Source organism: Phacochoerus africanus, chromosome 16 (assembly GCF_016906955.1).
Source record: "Phacochoerus africanus isolate WHEZ1 chromosome 16, ROS_Pafr_v1, whole genome shotgun sequence".
In the NCBI taxonomy this organism is placed as follows: Eukaryota; Metazoa; Chordata; class Mammalia; order Artiodactyla; family Suidae; genus Phacochoerus; species Phacochoerus africanus.
Window position 1 is genome coordinate 24231266 of NC_062559.1, and position 19416 is coordinate 24250681.

A 19416-nucleotide genomic window follows, 5' to 3' on the forward strand; every position below is an offset into this window, starting at 1 on the left:
TTCCAGCATTTCGGAGTTCCCGTCGTGGCGCAGTGGTTAACGAATCCGACTAGAAACCATGAGGTTGTGGGTTCGGTCCCTGCCCTTGCTCAGTGGGTTAACGATCCGGCGTTGCCGTGAGCTGTGGTGTAGGCTGCAGACGGGGCTCAGATCCCGCGTTGCTGTGGCTCTGGCGTAGGCCGGCTGTGGCTCTGGCGTAGGCCGGTGGCTACAGCTCCGATTAGACCCCTAACCTGGGAACCTCCATATGCCACGGGAGCGGCCCAAGAAATAGCAACAACAACAAAAATAAATAAAATAAATAAATAAATAAATTCCAGCATTTCCATCCCTTCCTCATTTTCAATGCATAGAACCTTGCCTCCTACCTCACTGAAAAAATAACGACAACAAAAACAGGCATAATATGAAAGGGACTTGTGCAAGTTATCAGCATGTGTATGCATCTTTTCCTCCTGCTACTGGGGGAAAAATCCTGGCATACAGCAAAGGCCAACTTCTCTACTTGACTAGATTCCACCACCTCTTGCTTACGAAGGACAAAGCTCTGGAAGTTAATTTCTCTCTCTCTCTCTCTTCTCCCCATCCCCACCTGCATCATCAATTTCCCTGCTACTAGATCTACTCAATCATTACCATTATATACAACATGGCTTTGATTTATCTTTTCAAAATGTATGAAGTTAGGGATATGAAGAGGGCAGGTCCTAGAAGGATAGCCCCACGTGGCTGACATCTTTACCCTGGAGAAATGTTTATTTTCAAACTCCAGAGACACAGACCCAGCAGAAGCTTTCTGGCCTCTACGAAGCGGGTGTAGGTTGCCTGTGAACACCTTTGAATTCTGAAATGGGACAGAGACCAGGAGGCTTGAGAATGTTTGTCCTCTTTCTCTTGAATTCTTTTTTTTTTTTCTTTTTGCCTTTTCTAGGGCCACACCCACGGCATATGGAGGTTCCCAGGCTAGGGGTCTAATTGGAGCTGTAGCCGCCAGCCTACACCAGAGCCACAACAACGCCAGATCCGTGCCACATCTGCAACCTACACCACAGCTTATGGCAATGCCGGATCCCTAACCCACTGAGCGAGGCCAGGGATCGAACCTGCAACCTCATGGTTCTTTAGTTGGATTCGTTTCCGCTGCACCACAATGGGAACTCCTCTCTTCAGTTATAATCCTTCCTTTCTCTTCATCTTCCTGTGTTTTCATTTTCCCCATTCTTTCTTTTTTTTTTCCTTTGTGTATCCTTTGGTGGTACAGAGATAGCCAAGTCAGCCCAGAAGGGCTGGCACCATTGTGTGCACCAGCCCTGGCTGATGAGTTACTGACCTTACAGCTGAGAAGGATACAAAAGGAAACCACCTGAAGGTTTCTCACGGCTTTTCAGCAGCCCACCTACCCTCACTCTCCATTACCACATATTTTCAGGCAAGATTTATTCCAAACCCTCTCTTGAAGGTATTCGACCTCTGAAAATTGTACATCCCCAAACTAGAACAAGGACATTTTCACACTGGGATACCATTTATTAAAAACAAAACCAAAAAACCTCACTTTTTTATATGTGGAGAAAGTCTCAGCTGGGGCCAAAGCCGTGTCTTTCCGCTGGCATCCAATACCTCCACTTACAACTGGAGCTTCCTGAGGAGTGGGCACAGGATAGCTTGTCTGTACAAGGACCTGAGTCATCCCCACACTAGAAGAAAGCAGCCAGGGTGTGTTCTCAAACCAGATCAAGCATTAAAATCTCCTAGAAAGCTTGTTAAAATTCAGATTGTTGGGTCTCACTCTGAGATTCTCTGAATCAGTTGGTCTGGCTAAGGCTGAAGAATTTGAATTTCTAACTATTGCCCAGGAGATGCAGATGCTCTTAATCCATAGGAATCGTGGTTTTGAACACTGCAAAAGAGGAGCCCATCCCAGGGTGGAGGTTATCATTCTGCCTTAACCCCCTTCCAGCCTCGTGGACTTATCCTATGTCCTAGGGAGAGAGACAAAGTAATGAAAACATCTCTGAGGCCCTGGAGTGTGTGCTAGGCTTTTGTTCCCCTCTAATTGAATATAACAGAAGAAGGCGAGAGTTATTCTCCTCCACGCTGCCTCAGAGCACCAGAGGCCCTGCATCTTAGGTGTGGAAAGTTCTAAGGCATTGAGGATAGTGCCCAGTAAGAGTGATGAAAATAGAAGCTGAGCCCACTGGAGTACCGTCTGTCACCTGAATCACAGTTGTTTTGCTCTTGTTGCTGGGGGTGGGTCTTTAACTCTTTTTGGTCAGAATTTTGCCTAAGGCCTTTGGATGGCATCGTTTTAGTATCAAATTATATTTCTTGTGTTTTCTGTAATTTGCAATTTGCCAGTTGACTGGGAACACGCTCCCAGGGTTTCAGTAATGTGTACATTCAATAAATTGAAACTAAAACAAATTAATGCCATGATTCTTATTTAAAGAATGAGATAAAACCAAAGGAAACAGAATGAACTGGCTTCGGGCTGCATAGTTTGGTGGCAGAAATAAAAATAGAAGAGAGAATGAGCTCGGAGCCTGTGCTTGGACCACATTAGTTATTATTAGATACTCTTTTCAAATGCTGACCATTTGGGAGTTGTAGCTGCATGAAAAAGATCAATTCTGACTGTTACTGAAAGCCAGTAGCACAAGGAAGAAGATGTATTTGGCTAATTGGGAAAAATCTGATTCTACCAGTTTTGGTCAAATTTGGGATTGCTTTAACAAGGGTCAAAGGCAACACTCCATGACAAGCCATGCGGGGAAAGGAGTTCTATTTTCCAGGAAAAGGAATTATAAAGGGGACGGCAAGCAAACAAAGTGTGCTGTTGATTTTAAGGTGAGGATGAAATCATTTTTACCACAGCCTTCAAGTTTGGATGCAATCTTCCTCCACAGGACAAATACCTCCCGCGAAAAAAATGAGAATGAGCACGGACTGAAAGGAAGCTTCTCCTGGATTCCTTGGATCACGACTCTGATCTCTTCCATCGCAGTCAATTCACCTTTTAACTGCAAACTATTGTTTTGTCATCTCACTTTTTAAATCCTCTTATTCTTGCATTTTGTTGAGAATGCAGAGCAGATCCATCTAATATTCTCTTTCCTGGTGGAATTTTTAACCACGGTTTACCTTTGCATCATGAGTTCAGTGGTTTCTTGTTCACGTTGGGTTACTTCTATTTTCCCTTCCTCGAATGAATAGAGACTTGGGGCTTGTCTCAGGGAGGGTCAATGACTGACTTTTTCTCCCTCACCAACTAATAATTATCAGAATCAGCCTCTCAATTCTGAAGCCACTAATTAAATACTTGATGTCTCTCTGGTACCGTTTTCCAGAACTCACTTCCTGAATTTATTTTCCAATCTGCTATATAGCTACGGATTCCTAGATACTTAGCTATTCAGAAGTAATGTATACTTTGTCCCTCATTCAAAACAGATTCCGAAGACTGCAAATTCATAAGTGCCCTACTTGTAGGTTTGGGGTTTTTTTTTTATTTTTTTTAATTTTTTTTGTCCCTGAGTCTTCTAATTACCTCCTTTACATGCCAAGGTGCCACACCCCACCAGGGATTCACTTCCACAACATTGGATACTTAGGAATGTGGTCTCAGACTCAAGATAGAAAAAGAGCTTTCTGGAGTTCCTGTTGTGGCACAGAGGAAACAAATCCGCCTCGTAACTATGAGGTTGCAGGTTTGATCCCTGACCTTGCTCAGTGGGTTAAGGATCCAGCATTGCCTTGAGCTGTGGTGTAGGTCACAGACGTGGCTCAGATCCTGTGTGGCTATGGCTGTGGCTGTGGTGTAGGCTGTGACTGTCGCTCCAATTTGACCTCTAGCCTGGGAACCTCCATATGCCGTGGGTGTGGACCTAAAAAGAAAAAGAGCTTGCTTCCTGAGGGTGCTACTGCAGTTGTTTGGGCAACTGCAAATCAGAATTATCTCTAGTGAGAATACTAAGGCTAGAAGGGCAAGGGGGTAAGCTTCCAAGTTCCCTCAAACAGCTCAGAGCGAGAGTACAGGGCCGCTTCCCCACAGATGGGTGGCTGCTCAGCTCAGCCTCAGGGCCTGTAAGGATGGAGTTGTGAGCTGCAAGAGGGCATGATAGGGGATGGTGCAGCCCAGGCCATGCTCCACAGCTGGAGATGGAAGCAGCTGCCATGTGCCTGACAGGTCAGCCCATCCCGCATCCACTGGGGTCAGACTTTCTTGCAAGCCCACAGGAGACACTTTCAGAAATACGTAGCGGGGACTGTACAGAAGGCTACAATTTTTATAAAACCCCATTACACCAGGGTCAGGGGGCTTTGAAGATACCACCACCAGTGATTTCCTTTGTCTCCACAGGCTGGTGAGAGAAGGGGAAGCTCAACGACAATAAATAAGCAAACAAAGAGAGAAAGTCTTCTATGTGGTTCTATTCAGTGGGCCTCATGTTTAAAAATCGTTTGACCAGTGGTAAGAGGGCCCTCTTTTTTTTGTTTGTTTTTGTTTTTGTTTTTTAGGACTGCGCCTGTGGCATATGGATGCTCCCAGGCTAGGGGTCGAATCAGAGCTGCAGCTGCTGGCCTGCACCGCAGCCTCAGCAACACCGGATCGGAGCTGCCTCTGTGACCTACACCACAGCTCATGACCATGGTGAATATTTAACCCACTGAGAGAAACCAGGGATCAAACCCACATTCTCATGGATACTAGTCGGGTTCTTTACTGCTGAGCCACAGTGGGAACTCCAAGAGGGCCCTCTTTCAATTCCTCTTGAGCCTCAGGGAGAGTAGGGAGCAGTGACAGAGCCTCGCCATATAAGGGGGGAAGAAAAACAGTTATAATAATGGGACAAAAACAATTCCCAAAGATTAAAAAAAAAAAAAAAGCCTGTGCTTAAGGCACAGGACTTAGCAGCACAATAGTCAAAGAGGCCACACCTGATTCCAGGCAGTGCAATGGGGACTGTGCTGTCTGTGATTTCTCTAATGGGCATACCTGAGGGTCTCGGGTTTCAGCAATTTTGTGGGTGGAATCTCAGAGCAAAGAATATCTTTATTATTTTCGACTCCCATTCATACTTTAGTTGTAGCATCCACACCCAGTGGTTCTGAAAGGTGGGGAGACAGGGTTTCTGAAGTTGACATTGTTACAGCACTTCATGAACAGACCAGAAATATTACACAGGACAGCGAAAGATTTATCTTCCCTGTGGTTAGGTTAAAAGAACGAGGCGATCATATAAAAAAAAAAAAATTTGAAGTAAGCTAAAGACATCTCAGGCTGATAATGAAGAAATAAACAAGATGGTTACAAAATAGTGATGCCTGTTATGGGAATAATCAAATCACTTCAGAAGCAAGAATCCACATTCCAACAACATTTCCCTGCATCCAGGCCTGATAATCAGCCAGCAAGCAAAGCCTAAGCAAATCCTGCAGATAGGAAAATGGCAATGTGAAAAACAAGCTGGGGAAATTTGCATCCAGAGGGAGGCACTATCTTGCATGAAACGCTAGCCGGCCAGGAGCCTGGTCCCTACCTGGAAATTGCTGCAGAGATTTTGAGTCTGTACCCAGAAGCTTCTGGAGTAGAAGGATGATCCCCATCCAACTTTCTGTCTTCTTCATGATCATCTATGTGCTCGAGTGCTTGGTAATAATTGTGCAGAGCAGCTTAACTGTTGTCTTGCTGGGCAGAGAGTGGGTGCAAGTCAAGAAGCTGTCTCCTGTGGACGTGATTCTCACCAGCCTGGGCATCTGCCGCTTCTGTCAACTGTGGTCATCCATGCTGTTCAATTTTTTCTCCCACTTCCATCCTCACTGTGTATTTTGGTACTTCGGGATCGTCTGGGAGTTTACTAACACGCTCTCGTTCTGGCTAACCAGCTTGCTTGCCGTCCTCTACTGCGTCAAAGTCTCCTCCTTCAGCTGCCCCATCTTCCTCTGGCTGAAGTGGAGAATTGTGAGGTTGTTTCCATGGCTATTGCTGGGTTCTCTGCTGATTTCGTGTGTGTCAATGATCCTTTCAGCTATTAGGAATCACATCAAGATTCAGTTAAACTCCATGAGGCATTTCTCTAGAAACAGCACCGTGACGGAGAGACTTGAGACATTTCTGCAGCAGTATTCCTCATATCAAGGGATTATGTTGGCTCTTCCTTTCCTCCTGTTCCTGGCCTCCACCATCTTGCTCATGGCCTCATTGTCCCAGCACGTGAGGCAGATGAAACAGCATCACACCAGCCACTCCATCCCTAGCCTGAAAGCTCCCGCTACTGCCCTGAGGTCGCTGGCCATCTTCCTCATCTTCTTCACCTCTTATTTTCTGATCACAGTCATCTCCATTATGGGTGCCCTAGTTAATAAAAAATCCTGGTACTGGGTCTGGGAAGCTGTCATCTATGGTATAGTCTCTATTCATTCTACTTCACTGATGCTGAGCAGCCCTAAACTGAGAAGGGTTTTCAAGGTAAGATGCTGGGGCTTAGAGGCTGCCTGAGGCACACGGTACAAGAAGACCCCTGGGCAAATGCAAAAGGGAGTTGGCATTGACATAACTAATATCAGTAACCTAAGTGGACTGACCCTCGACAATCCCCTGAGTGATAGTGACACACCAAAAATGCAAGCCTCATTCTGTTCGCCCACAGCCATCTATCTCTAAAGAAGCAATCCCTGCTCTATCAATGCCACTCCTTTCTCTACCTTTCCACAAGCGCCAGGTTGGTCCCAACTATCTCATGATTTCCCCATCCCTTTTTCATCTCCCCACCTCTGGAATCTCACTTCCAGTGTATTCAGCACAAGAGGTCCAAAATCAGGGTATCCACATTTCGTTTTTATTTTACCCATTTATGACTGCCAATTCTTCATATACTAATGTGAATCCCTTCCCCACAAGAATTTATTGCCCACACCCTAAACGTTCTCCGGGTTAAGCCCTTGATCTACCTTCCAAACTTTAGTCAAGAGAAGACTTAAAACTCTCTCTGCTGCTGCTTCTGGACCTTTATTCAATAATATGGAATTCCTTGTTCGTGTCTCTTTCAAATACTGTGCCTTTATGCTTTTAATACTCAAGTCAAATTTTAACTCTTCTTTCATTCTCATTTGTGAAGACATTGTACTTTTCCCAGAATAACAGACTATATACCCAACTAGTTTCATTCTGAAACCTCTTCAAATATTGACAATTTAACTGGGACAATTGCACACAGTTACGATTGGCTGGATTACGAATTGGAGTGAACTTTCTAGAAATATTCCCAGATTGAAGCTTAGCTGGTTTTCTACCATATACAACTCAGATGACAACTGGGAACCCTTCTACGTCACGAAATCTGACTGAAATTGGCTTAAATTTTCTATAATCTTCTATTATGTTCTCCCTGACAGTCCAAAGTTCTTCCCAACTGGATAAAAATACAGGTACCGCACAGTAATCAATTTGCAATCACCTATAGGATTTACCTGCTCTTTAGAAGCTCCTTTCAGCCTCCAAATCCCACAGGTTTCTCTCATACCCTTTTCCCTATAGCACCAAGTCCTATCTTATCCCCACAGCATCTCTCTTATTATTTCTCTCCTCTTCACCCTCGCCCACTGGCAACAAAGTGTCTTGCTAACTGCCAACTGCCAGACATCTGAGTTTCAGCTTCCATCTGCTCCAGGCACTTATCAAAGTATTTTTCCTAAGGATGGCTTCATTTCTAAGATTTCTGGTGCCAGAGATTAAGAATATAATATTTTTTCACCTTTTATATATCTGGGGAATGTCTGATGAAATGAACTTCTGGCTCTGCCACTAGAAGACTGAAACGCTTCCAAAAAAATAAATAAATAAATAAGATGCCCATCCTACAGGGAAAAGAATGCAGGTATCTCAAGTTTGACTGCCAGAGAAAGGCTTAGGCCTGCAAGGCAATAAACGTTCTGATATGGTCTTGGGTCTATCTTGATTTGTCTCCCAGTCAACTTATCCCTTGAATTCGTATTTGAAAGTGAGTGTGTGAAATTGTACAAACTGAAAGTACAAATTGAAAGAACACTTTTTCCAAAGACTCTGTCCCACTTGACATCTCTACTGCTGCACAGAAAGGGGAGTAAACCTATTTTCTCACTTCAGAGTAGCACCCCGTGCAGCCTTGGCGTCTTCCAAACTCCAGTGGTTCAACTGTTCATAGAAGGTGGGACAGACCTGGTGAATGCAGTGCTGTCTGGGGAGCAGAGTCATAACCAGATGGCATGGGACTGGGTGGAAAAAGGAAAATCAAAGTTAGATTTCGACCTCGTGTTATCTGCACAGAGACTCTGGGGAGTGCTTAGGAAGCTGGTGGGTGGTGGGCTGCAAGAGTTTGGGAGCCTTCCAGAACAAGTGGGACAAAAGCAAACGAAATTTGAATTATTGCTATTGGCCATGTGTGTCCACATATTGCATGTTCTAAAATCTCAGGAAGCTGAAAGAAACAGAAACTGTATTCCTCACACACATGTAAACAGAGAACAAGGACTAAAGAAAAAACTTCTCCCTCTGCCCCCAATTACAAAATACAGAGATACTCTTCTGGAAGCTGTTAAATATTTATAGTACTCTTACCTTTCTCTTTTGAGTAAAGTACAATGAGGAACGTATCCAGGATATGCATGAGGTAGGGATATTAGAGTCAGTGAAAGGCATCCAGAAACTAATAAAATAAAACATAGAAACAGAAGTAATAATTACCCCTTGTTGTTGTGGCACCTAATAGTTCACAGTTTTCACACACATTTAATCATTTTCAGCTGGACAGGATAGTCCTGATCATCCAGTCCTGGGAAACAGACCCACAAAATTCACATGAGTTACCTAAATTCATTCTTATCAGACCTAAGAGTCAAGGGAAGAGGAGAGGAAACCAAGAGATATATTTTAAAGAAGCAGAGAATTTTAATTTGGAAGAAGGTGGTTAGGATTTAAAAGGAAGATACCTTAGAAAGAAAAACAGAGATGTTTGGTCCAGGAACAAGGAAATTCTTTTGAGAGCTTGAGGTAGCTAGGTATGAGACTCAGGCACCAAGGGGTTATGCCCGCATATTGCCCAACTTGTAAGCAGTCTAACCTGTATAACACTCATTATTCACAGCCTCTATTGAGATGATCATTTGATTTTTATCTTTCATTCTATTAATGCGGTATATCACATTTGTTGATTTGTGTATGTTGAATCATCCTTGCATCCCAATTTATAAATTCTTCTTGAGCATGGTTTGCGATTCATTTAATGTGCTAATGAACTTGGTTTGCTTATATTTTGTCAAGGATTTTTGCATCTATATTCTTCAGTGTTTTTGTCTGGCTTTTGTATCAAGGTAAACTGGTTTAATAAAATTAATTTGAAAGCATACCTTCCTCTTGAATTTATTGGAAGAGTTCAAGAAAGATTAATGTTAATTCTTCTTTATTATGTTTGGTAATATAGTTCTCATCATGGCTCAGTGGTTAATGAACCCAAATAGAATCCATGAGGATGCGGGTTTGATCCCTGGCTTTGCTCAGTGGGTCAGAGATCTGGCATTGCTGTGAGCTGTGGTGTAGGTGACAGCTGTGGCTCAGACCCTATGTTGCTGTGGCTATGGTGTAGGCCGGCGGCTACTATTCCAATTGGATCCCTAGCCTGGGAAGCTGCATATGCCAAGGGATACGGCCCTAAAAAGACAAAAAAAGAAAAAGAAAAAGCAAGGAAAAGATTATTATGTTTGGTAAAATTCACCGAGAAAATAATCCAGTCTGGGGCTTTATTTGTTAAGAGGTTTTAGCTTATTAATTTAGTCTTATTAATCATTATTGATCTATTTATATTTTCTATTTCTTCATGATCCAATCTTGGTAAACTTTTATGTTCCTAGGAATTTATCTATTTCTTCTAGTTTACTCTTTTTTTTTTTTAAATATTGTTCATAGCAGTGTTTTAGGATCCTCTATGTTTCCATGGTGTCAGTTGTAATGTCTCCTCTTTCATTTCTAATCCTATTTGTGTCTTCTCTCTTTTTTCCTCAAGTTTGCCAATTTTATCTTTGAAAAACAGGTAATAGTTTTCTCAGTCTTTTATATTTCTAGTCTCTATTTCATTTACTTCCATGCTGATCTTTGCTATGACCTTCCTTTTGCTGACTTTGGGCTTCATTTGTTCTTCTAGTGATTTGAGATGTAAAGTTAAGTTGCCTGTTTGACGTCTTTATTTTTTCTTAACATATACATTTATCACTATGAACTTTCCTTTAAGAACTGCAATTGCAGGAGTTCCTGTCATGGTGCAGCAGAAACGAATCCAACTTGGAACCATGAGGTTGCAGGTTCGATCCTTGGCCTTGCTCATGGGTTAGGGATCTGGCATTGCTGTGAGCTGTGGTGTGGGTCACAGTCGTGGCTCGGATCCCATATTGCTGTGGCTGTAGTGTAGGCCATCAGCTACAGCTCCAGTTGGACCCCTAGCCTGGGAATCTCCATATGCCAAAGGTGCAGCCCTAAAAAGACGAAAGACAAAAAAAAAAAAGAAGAAGAAATAAAGAAAAAAAAGAAAAGGAAAGGAACTGCTGTTGCAGCATCCCACACATTTTGGTTATTGTGTTTTCATTTTCATTTATTTCAAGATATTTTTAAAATTCTCTTTTGATTTCTTCTTGGACCCATTGGTTGTTCAGGAGTGTGTTGTTTACTTCTCATGTGCTTGTAAAATTTCCAGTTTTCCTTTTGTTGATTTTTAGTTTCATACTATAAGTCAAAATGAAATGATTCTCAGACCTGTGGAATCTATCATACCCTCAAGATGTGAGAAGGGATGCTCTTGCGAACATGTTAGAAGACAGAGAGTGGAGAAAAACTTGATTCTTCTGAGCTCAGTATATTCAATAAAATTGTTACAGGAGACACAAAAAGTCAGCAAGATGTTAAATGCTCCTACATTTTCTCTGAGATTGCTTGTCAGGTACTTTATATTACGTTCTCCTTATACACAGACCCTGAGATAAATTCCTTTCTCAGAAGGAATTAAACCAAAGGCCAAGATAAAGGTTTAGCTCTGATGAGCCTTAGTTTTCCTGCCACCACAGCCTTCATGATTCCCTCTACTTGAATCCAGACAGAGTAGCCTTAAATTTTGGACTTAATCACAGTAACTTTTTGTGTCGAGTAACTCAGAAGCAGAACAGTGAGTTCTCCTCTCTTTCCCATTCTGGTATTTATGTTTGTGTTTTGTGAATGGTGTTATTGTTCTTGAGTTAATGGTCCTCATTGTTCTTATATTTCTATGGTGAACTAAGGCAAGTTCTTTCCAAAACTGGTCATGCTACAGATAAAGAGCCAGAAAATAAGGAGAGGCTACCAGGTAAATGTATGAGTAGTATTGTAGCAAAACAGCAATCATAACATGGCTGCAATTGTAAACCTTTTTAAAAAATTATCAGAATTTACTTTAATTCCATAGATGCATATTAAGGAGAGAGTTTGGGGAACCCTTTCCTATAAAGCCTAGAGGAGTATGTATGGTATATTTTACAATCAGTATAGAGTAACTTATTCCTGTAACTATTCATAATGTCAAAAATGCTTCTTAATATGAGGTGAAAATGCATCTTCTTTGATCTTTCTAAACAGACCTTTTAATAGAATCCTTGAGACTCATTCACCATCTTTTAGCCATGTCTCAAACTCCCAAAGCAACATTTATTTAAGATGATGTTCTATTTTTAACAAAGATTACAAAACCAATCCTGAGTGTGGAATGACTTTTTGCTAGTTTTTGGTGGCAAGAATACAGTTGTACAAAGTGTTCTAGTGCCAAGTTTCTTCAAATAATTTTTTAGATAGACTGTATCAAAAATGACAGGTCACTTTGGTTAGATAAGAGATAAAACCACATCATGACTTGAGTTTTTCTTTGAATTTTAAAATAAATATTAGATTTTTAAAAATTAACTTTTATTAAAATTTGCTAAATTTAAGTAACTGAAACACAGCCAAGATACAGTCAAAATGACTCGAAATAATCACTTGCATTTGCAGGAAAAAATAGATCTTAAAAATTGTTTAAAATTAGAGGAAGATAAATTTCACAAGCTTTCATTCTTAAAGTGTAAAGATAGATTGTGTAGGTAGATATTTCTGGAGAATATTGGCAGATTGGTGTTGTCAGTGCTTGATGGTTTGAATGAGACCAACTTCAAGAACTGGGAAATAAGATTGTCTACTGAAGGGTAAATCAAGAAGTCAACTTTTCTCTCTAACTTAGCTCTAAATGTAGTAACTCAAGAATTAACCAGAAAATAGGTGAGTAGAGTGTCTTCCAATCAAATCTCAAGATTTAGGACTAGACAGAGTTCAGACTGTAACATATGAAATAGGAAGAGAGGTAAAACATGTCTCAAAATGAACTAAACCAAAAAAAAAAGGTAAGAAATTTGAACTTCATGATGTCCATCCAGGTCTGCGCATGGTAGGGAGCTGTTTGGGCAACCGGCTTGAAGCTTTCTAGTCCTACTGACAAGTCCTTAAGGCTCTTATCTGAGAGATTTGTCCATAAGGTCATATAAATCCCTCCAGTTTTTGTTCTATATTCTTTCAATCACTTATCACTATGATTTGGCATTTTATATTATGATAGTCTATGACCATGCCTCTAAGTGGACATAAAAGGAAAATTCCTAGGTCCTAAAATATTTTTGATATTTGATAAATATTAACATATTGGTTTCTGTGAGGTTCCTTTCTTCCATCTTTGTACTCAGCCCCAGTTTTCTTTTCCCAGGCTTAAAAGCATAGGCATGAGTTTAGGCATAAATTTCCCCTGAGGTTTGATCATTTCATTAACCTTCATGCTTATTTCCTCTTCAATCTCATTTACCTCCATGTCAGTTTCAGTAGGGTGAGTCTGTTTCTTAACCTGGCCACCCCAGAGAACGGACAGGGATGGGTCTCTGGATCCATAGAGTTAAGGAGTGGAACCTAGAATGTGATAACCTCACTGAGATATTATTTTGAGAATAATCCTGCTATTCTCAGGTTTTTGGCCATCCCTGACTGGGTCATTGTTCTTAGTTGTAGGCAATGAAATCCACTCTAAACAGTTTGAGGAAGGAGGTATTTATACCACGTGTTTAGGCAGGATATAGTTTTGGGAGAGCTACAAAAATAGACAGAAGCCAAGCAGCCAGAAGAAATATTCAATCATACTATAGGGTTGTTTCAGCAGTGCCATCTGCCAATTGGCATCCATGACACTAGGAAATAGGCAACAGAACGTGAATTACAGATGCCCCAGAGCTTAGATACCTCTGACCTGAGATTAATTCTTGCTTAGACAACCACTACCCGCATCACTTCCTCCCTGTATGACTCATGGATGTCTCTGCTTGACTGAACCTGGATCACATATAGAACCCTAGCTTTAAAGAGTCTGGAAAACATCAAGCTTAGTCTTAGCCTACACTAATTACCAAATGATACAGGGTATTTGCTCTATGGTGTAATTCATGCTCCAAACTCCCCCTGGGCTTCCACATACTTACCTAGCTTTCCCCCCTTGCCATGTCCAGCATCCCTCACCTGTTTTATCCTGAGAATATTTGAACAGGAAGCTGCTCAAGTTTTCTATCCAGGGAATGAATATAAACTGAGTTTATATTTATATTTGATAACATATATTAATGTAAACTAAATATAAACTATCTGATTTCAATATTGTTGTAGAAAACAAATAGAAAATCAAATAAATAAAAATAATGAACCAAGAATTAGTAAAGAGAAATATATGACAGGTAAACAGTATAAAAATAAGGTAGATATATGTTAAAGTCTCAACTCTAACATTAGAGAATACGCTTTTTTGTTAATTGTACATGGAACATGTTATGAAAATTGACTACATATTAAACTAAAAAAAAGGAAAAGCTCCATAAATACCAAAAAGGAAAGAATAATACCAGCATTATTTACATAATGCAATAAACCTAGAAATTAGTAATAAAAAATATTTAAAAGGAGTTTAACTTTTAGGAGTTCCCTGGTGGCTCAGGGGATTACGGACCTGACATTGTCATTGCTATGGCTTGGGTTCTTGCTGTGGCATGGCTTCGATCACTGGCCTGCGAATTTCTGCATGCCATGGGCAGGGCCAAACTCCCCCCCCCACACACACACAAACACAGGAGTTCCCGTCTTGGCGAAGTGGAAACAAATCCGACTAGGAACCATGAGGTTGCGGGTTTGATCCCTGGCCTCACTAGGTGGGTTAAGGATCTGGCCTTGCAGTGAGCTGTGGTGTAGGTCGCAGACATGGCTCAGATCTAGCATTGCCGTGGCTCTGGCATAGGCTGGCAGCAACAGCTCCGATTCGACCCCTAAACTGGGAACCTCCATATGCTGCAGGTGTGGCCCTAAAAAAAAAATACAAACAAAAAAATGAATACAAAAGGATCCTTTTACATAAAAATTAGAATATATGTAATACATAATCTGTAATAAATATGTAATATGTAATGCAGAAGAAAAAATATAATATGTAATTTATGGTAATAAAACAATTCGGGTCAAGAGAAAACGCCAATCAAGATTTCAAAATTTATTGACAATAACCCAACCATGGAAATATAATGTATGAACTCCATGAGATACAATACAGCTAAAGCTATTTTTAGTGTTAAATCCCTAGAGAAATACAATACAAAGGAAAATTAATTAATTAAGCGCTCAATTTACGAAGCTATAAAAAGGAAAACAAAGGAAAAGCCAGAGAAAAGTAATCAATATAAAAGCAAAGTTAATGGATTTGAAAATGGAAAAAGATTTAAACTAATAAAATTTAAATATGTAAGTTGAAAATTTTAACACTGTAGACAGATCCTAGCTAACTTAATCCAGAAATAAAAGAGCAAAGCAGAATTATACAAAATTATAAAGGGCAGTCCAGTAAAACAGAAGAACTTTTTTAAAAAATCATGAGACTACTTTGCAAAGCTCTAAGCAAACAGTTTTAAAATACGGGTGAAATAAATCATTTTCTAGAATAATACAACAGGGACTTCCAGTTTTCTTTTCTTCATGGAAGGAGCTTGGAAGCTGCCACTCTGACCTAACAGCAAGTAAAAAGCTAAGACTGAGCCCTGCCAAATATCACCGAGGCCAGGTGATCAAGCTTAACCTCAGCAGTGATAAGTCTTTTTCACAAGCATGAGCTCTTGGCATGCAGTCCTGAGAATGACACTTTAACTCTGCGGTCTTCCTCCTAAAAACCTAGTCTAACCATGTGAAAAACACCAGTCAGACAAACCCAGATTCAGGGACCATCTACAAAATATCTGACCAGTACGCCTCAAAACTGTCCAGCTGGGAGTTCCCTTTGTGGCTTAGCAGTTAACGAACATGACTAGGATTCATGAGGATGCAAGTTCTATCCCCAGCCTTGCTCAGTGGCTTAAGGATGCAGCATTGCCGTGAGCTGTGGTATAGGTCGCAGACACTGCTCAGATCCTGCGTTGTTGTGGCTGTGGTGTAGGCCAGCAGTTGTAGTTCCGATTCAACCCCTCGCCTGGGAACTTACATATGCCTGCTGTCCAGCTAATCAGAAAGTTGGAAAAACTGTCACAGGCCAGAGGAGGCTTAGGCAGCATGACGACTAAATGCAACATGATTTTGTGGGTAAGACTGGAGGACAGAAAAAGGACATTAAGGAAAAGCTAGTGAAATCTGAATACACTGCAGAAGTTAATAATAACGTATCAATGTTAGAACCTTGCTTCTGACAAACGTACACATACACCCTAAGTATTCTAATTAACAATCAGGGAAACCAGGTATCAGCACTCTTTGTTCTAGCTTTGCAACTCTTTTGTAAATTTGACAGTATTTGATAAGCAAAGTTTCTTCTTTTTAAAGAGCAATTCAATTGTCTAACACTTCCAACACCTGGGTCATTTCTTTGTCTCTTGAGAGTAATTTTTTCTTCCTTGTATGTTTCATAGTTTTTCATTGAATGCCAAACATCTTACGTAGACATGTGGAGGTTGAGGTGAACAGCATTTATGCCTAGAGATAGATATGCCATTTCTTCTGTCAGGGTGTGGGTATGGTGGCTGACCTCTCTTCCTACCTTGGTTTACAGAAGTGAGTCATCCCTTTTCTCCTTGGAGGAGGTTTTCTCTCCATTGGTTTAGATCATTTGGTTACCTTGTGGCCTTAGGTCTCTGATAGGTTCAGGAAAAGTTATATTTTTGTCATTCAGCCAGTTCTTTCTCAGTGGTAGATGGAAGCATGTTCTTTTCAGCCTTCTATATCCAAGGAGTAAGCAGAATTGCAGTTTTGTTTTTCTCTTTATCCCTATGTACATTACAATCAACCATGCATGTAGGGGAATAGAAGGGAGAAAAGACAATGGAATGCTACTCAGCCATAAAAAAGAATGAAATAATGCCATCTGTAGCAACATAGGTACAACCAGAGATTATCATACTAAGTGAAGTTAAGTCAGAAAGAGAAAGACGAATAGCACATGATATCACTCATCATATGGATAAGTAGAATCTAAAATGTGGCACAAATGAACCTAGCTACAGAATAGAAACCAAGTCACAGACCCGGAGAACAGACTTGTGGGAGTGGGGTTGACTGGGGATTTGGGGTTAGTAGATGCAAACTATTATATTTAGAATGGATAAGGAATGAGGTCCTACTGTTCAACACAGGGAACTATATCCAATTTCTTGTGATAGAACATGATGGAAAGTAATACGAGGCAAAGAATATATATATGACCAAGTCAATTTGTTATACAGCAGAAATTGACACAAAATTGTAAATCAACTATAATAAAAAAATTTAAAAATAAAAAGGAAAAAATAAATATTATAAGCTGAAAAAAATAATATTTTTTAAAATGAGTGATACTGAATGTTTGAAAAATCACATAATCTTAATGTTGGAAGAAATATATTAGAAGCCATCTATCCTAGTTTTAAAATCTTTAAACCATCCTCTTTTGTTAAAATTAAATTTTCACTTCTTATATTTCCTCCAGGATGAGATTGCTTCTAGTTAAAAATCACTAAACATCTGCATATCTCTACTGATCAAAAAATACCTGTTGTACTCTTCTTTCAGCTTATATGAAAAGCATAGAAATAATTTTTCATCTTACAAATTAAAATTATATTCTACCATTGAGAATGTTTTCAAACTGTACACCCCTTTTCCTTATTCTGGTTTGAAATACCATATGGAACCTTCCCCCCTCCTCAGTTTGAAAATAATTCACTCTTCCAGACTTGTGGCTGCCAAGAGGGAGAGGAGAGGGAGTGAGATAGACTAGGGGTTTGGGATTAGGATATGCAAACTATTACATTTAGAACTGGATAAGCAATGAGGTCCTACTATATAGCACAGGAAATTATATCCCATCTCTTGGGATAAACAATGGTGGAAAAGAATGATTTTTAAAATGTGTATATGTGTTTAACTGAGTCACTTTGCTGTACAGCAGAAATTGGCACAACGTTATAAATCAACTGTATTTTAATTTAAAAAGAGGGAAAAGAAAATAATTCACTGTTCCAAATACCCACTAAACAAATATTTTTGTTCTGCATATGTGCCTATAGAAAGAAGTGTATTATGCTTTGAATTCTTTATACTAACACTACATACCAATATAGTAGTCACAAGGATGGAGATATGGAAAGCGGGCAGTGTGGGGGAAGTCAGGCCTATCCTTTTTTGCAAGGAGGTTAAAAGATGGGCCATATAAAACAGAGCTATCCCCTCTAAGGACTCAGCGCATCTAAAGCCACACATGGCAAGGACCAAACAGCCAAGAACTGAAGTGATGGGACAGATTCAAATCAAGCATCTCTATTCTCTTACCAGAGGCAGAAACCTATGTGAAGAACTCAGAAGCATCCTCATGTGATGCCTGAAGTGCACAGCCATCTGCTTTTTCTGTAATTCCTAAATGCTAAGAAAAAAGCCTGTAATGATTACCATGGATCAGTAAAATCGAACCTTGCAGCAATGTCCTCTGAACTTTCTTTATCTAAGGAATTAGCTGGCTTCTTATTAAAAATAAAGATTCCTGGGAACCACTTCAAATTAATAAATCAGAGTCCCCAGGAGGGAGTTCCCATTGTGGCTCACAGTAACAACCTGACTAGTATCCATGAGGATGAAGGTTCGATTCCTGGCCTCGCTCAGTGGGTTAAGGATCTGCGGTTGCCATGAACTTTGGTGTAGGTCACAGACTCGGCTTGGATCTGGCATTGCTGTGGCTGTGGTATAGGCGGGTGGCTGCAGCTCTGATTCGATCCCTGGCCTGAGAGCTTCCATGTGCTGCAAGCACGGCCCTAAAAAGCAAAAAAAGAAAAAAAGAAAAAAAAAAAAGGAATCTCCAGAAGGAGATTTTCCTCAGAATGTGTACTTTTAACCAAAGTTCATAGAATTCCTTGGATCAGAATTACTAGGGAAATTGACTTAGAAAACCATCTCGTCACAGTTTTTTTTTTTTTTTTCACGACGGGAACTCCTCGTCACAGTTTTTTACCCTAAACAGCATTTTTATATTACTAGCTAATCATTTCTGATGATCAAGGCATGATAATCCTGACACTTAACACTAAAATATTAAATATTAGGAGCTGCTGGTGTGCCTGTTAAATTGTAATTTCCTTTCTGGTGGTATAAAGAGAAGAAACTCAACACTGAATTCACCTTATAGTAAATTTTAGTGACAAGCTGGTAGCAAACAAGTATTATATATATATTTTTTCCTAAATAATGTCATTTAGGACATTATTCAAGGACAAGAGATAACCTTTTTTAAATGAATTATTCCAATGTATGTAAAATTATATGAGCAGGAACAAATCAAAATTTATTCATGAACACATGACTAACAGAGGGTAGAGCCATTGCTGCAAACCTCTTGAGAGTACGTCTCAGACAGAACCTGCTTTGAGAGCTTCTTTGTGAAATATCCAGGGCTATATACTTCAGTGGAAGTGTATTTGTTTTACACCAAAGGGAGAGTTTCTAATGAGGAGAACTTTGTCTTTTGTGGGAAAGACAAAAGGCACTGAGGCTTGGTTTTTAATTTGGGGGAAGGGACGAAAATACTGCAGGGAGCTCTTTGAATTTTCCTGCAAACTACCTCTTGCACTTTTATCATTGGCCCTTAGGCTGAGTTATTTTCTTTTTTTGATTTTTTTTTAGGTTTTTTTTTTTTCTATTATGGTTGATTTACATTGTTCTGTCAATTTCTGCTGAACAGCAAAGTGACCCAGTCATATATACATATACATATACATATACATATATGTGTACACACGCACATTCTTTTTCTCACATTATCCTCTATTATGTTCCATCCCAAGTGACTAGATATAGTTCCCTCTGTTATA

At 40.1% G+C, this 19416-nt stretch overlaps 1 protein-coding gene across 1 annotated transcript; it reads left to right on the forward strand.

Annotated features, from left to right (window-relative positions):
- The first annotated feature begins 5264 nt into the window (after positions 1–5264).
- TAS2R16 (taste 2 receptor member 16) lies at positions 5265–6814 on the forward strand. Its single transcript, XM_047763772.1, has one exon. The coding sequence runs from the start codon at positions 5597–5599 to the stop codon at positions 6497–6499; it is 903 nt and encodes a 300-aa protein (XP_047619728.1). The 5' UTR covers positions 5265–5596; the 3' UTR covers positions 6500–6814.
- Positions 6815–19416: the final 12602 nt, after the last annotated feature.

Excerpts from the sequence above, each read along its gene's own strand:
- TAS2R16 (XM_047763772.1), top strand. The coding sequence starts at position 5,597 with ATGATCCCCATCCAACTTTCTGTCTTCTTCATGATCATCTATGTGCTC.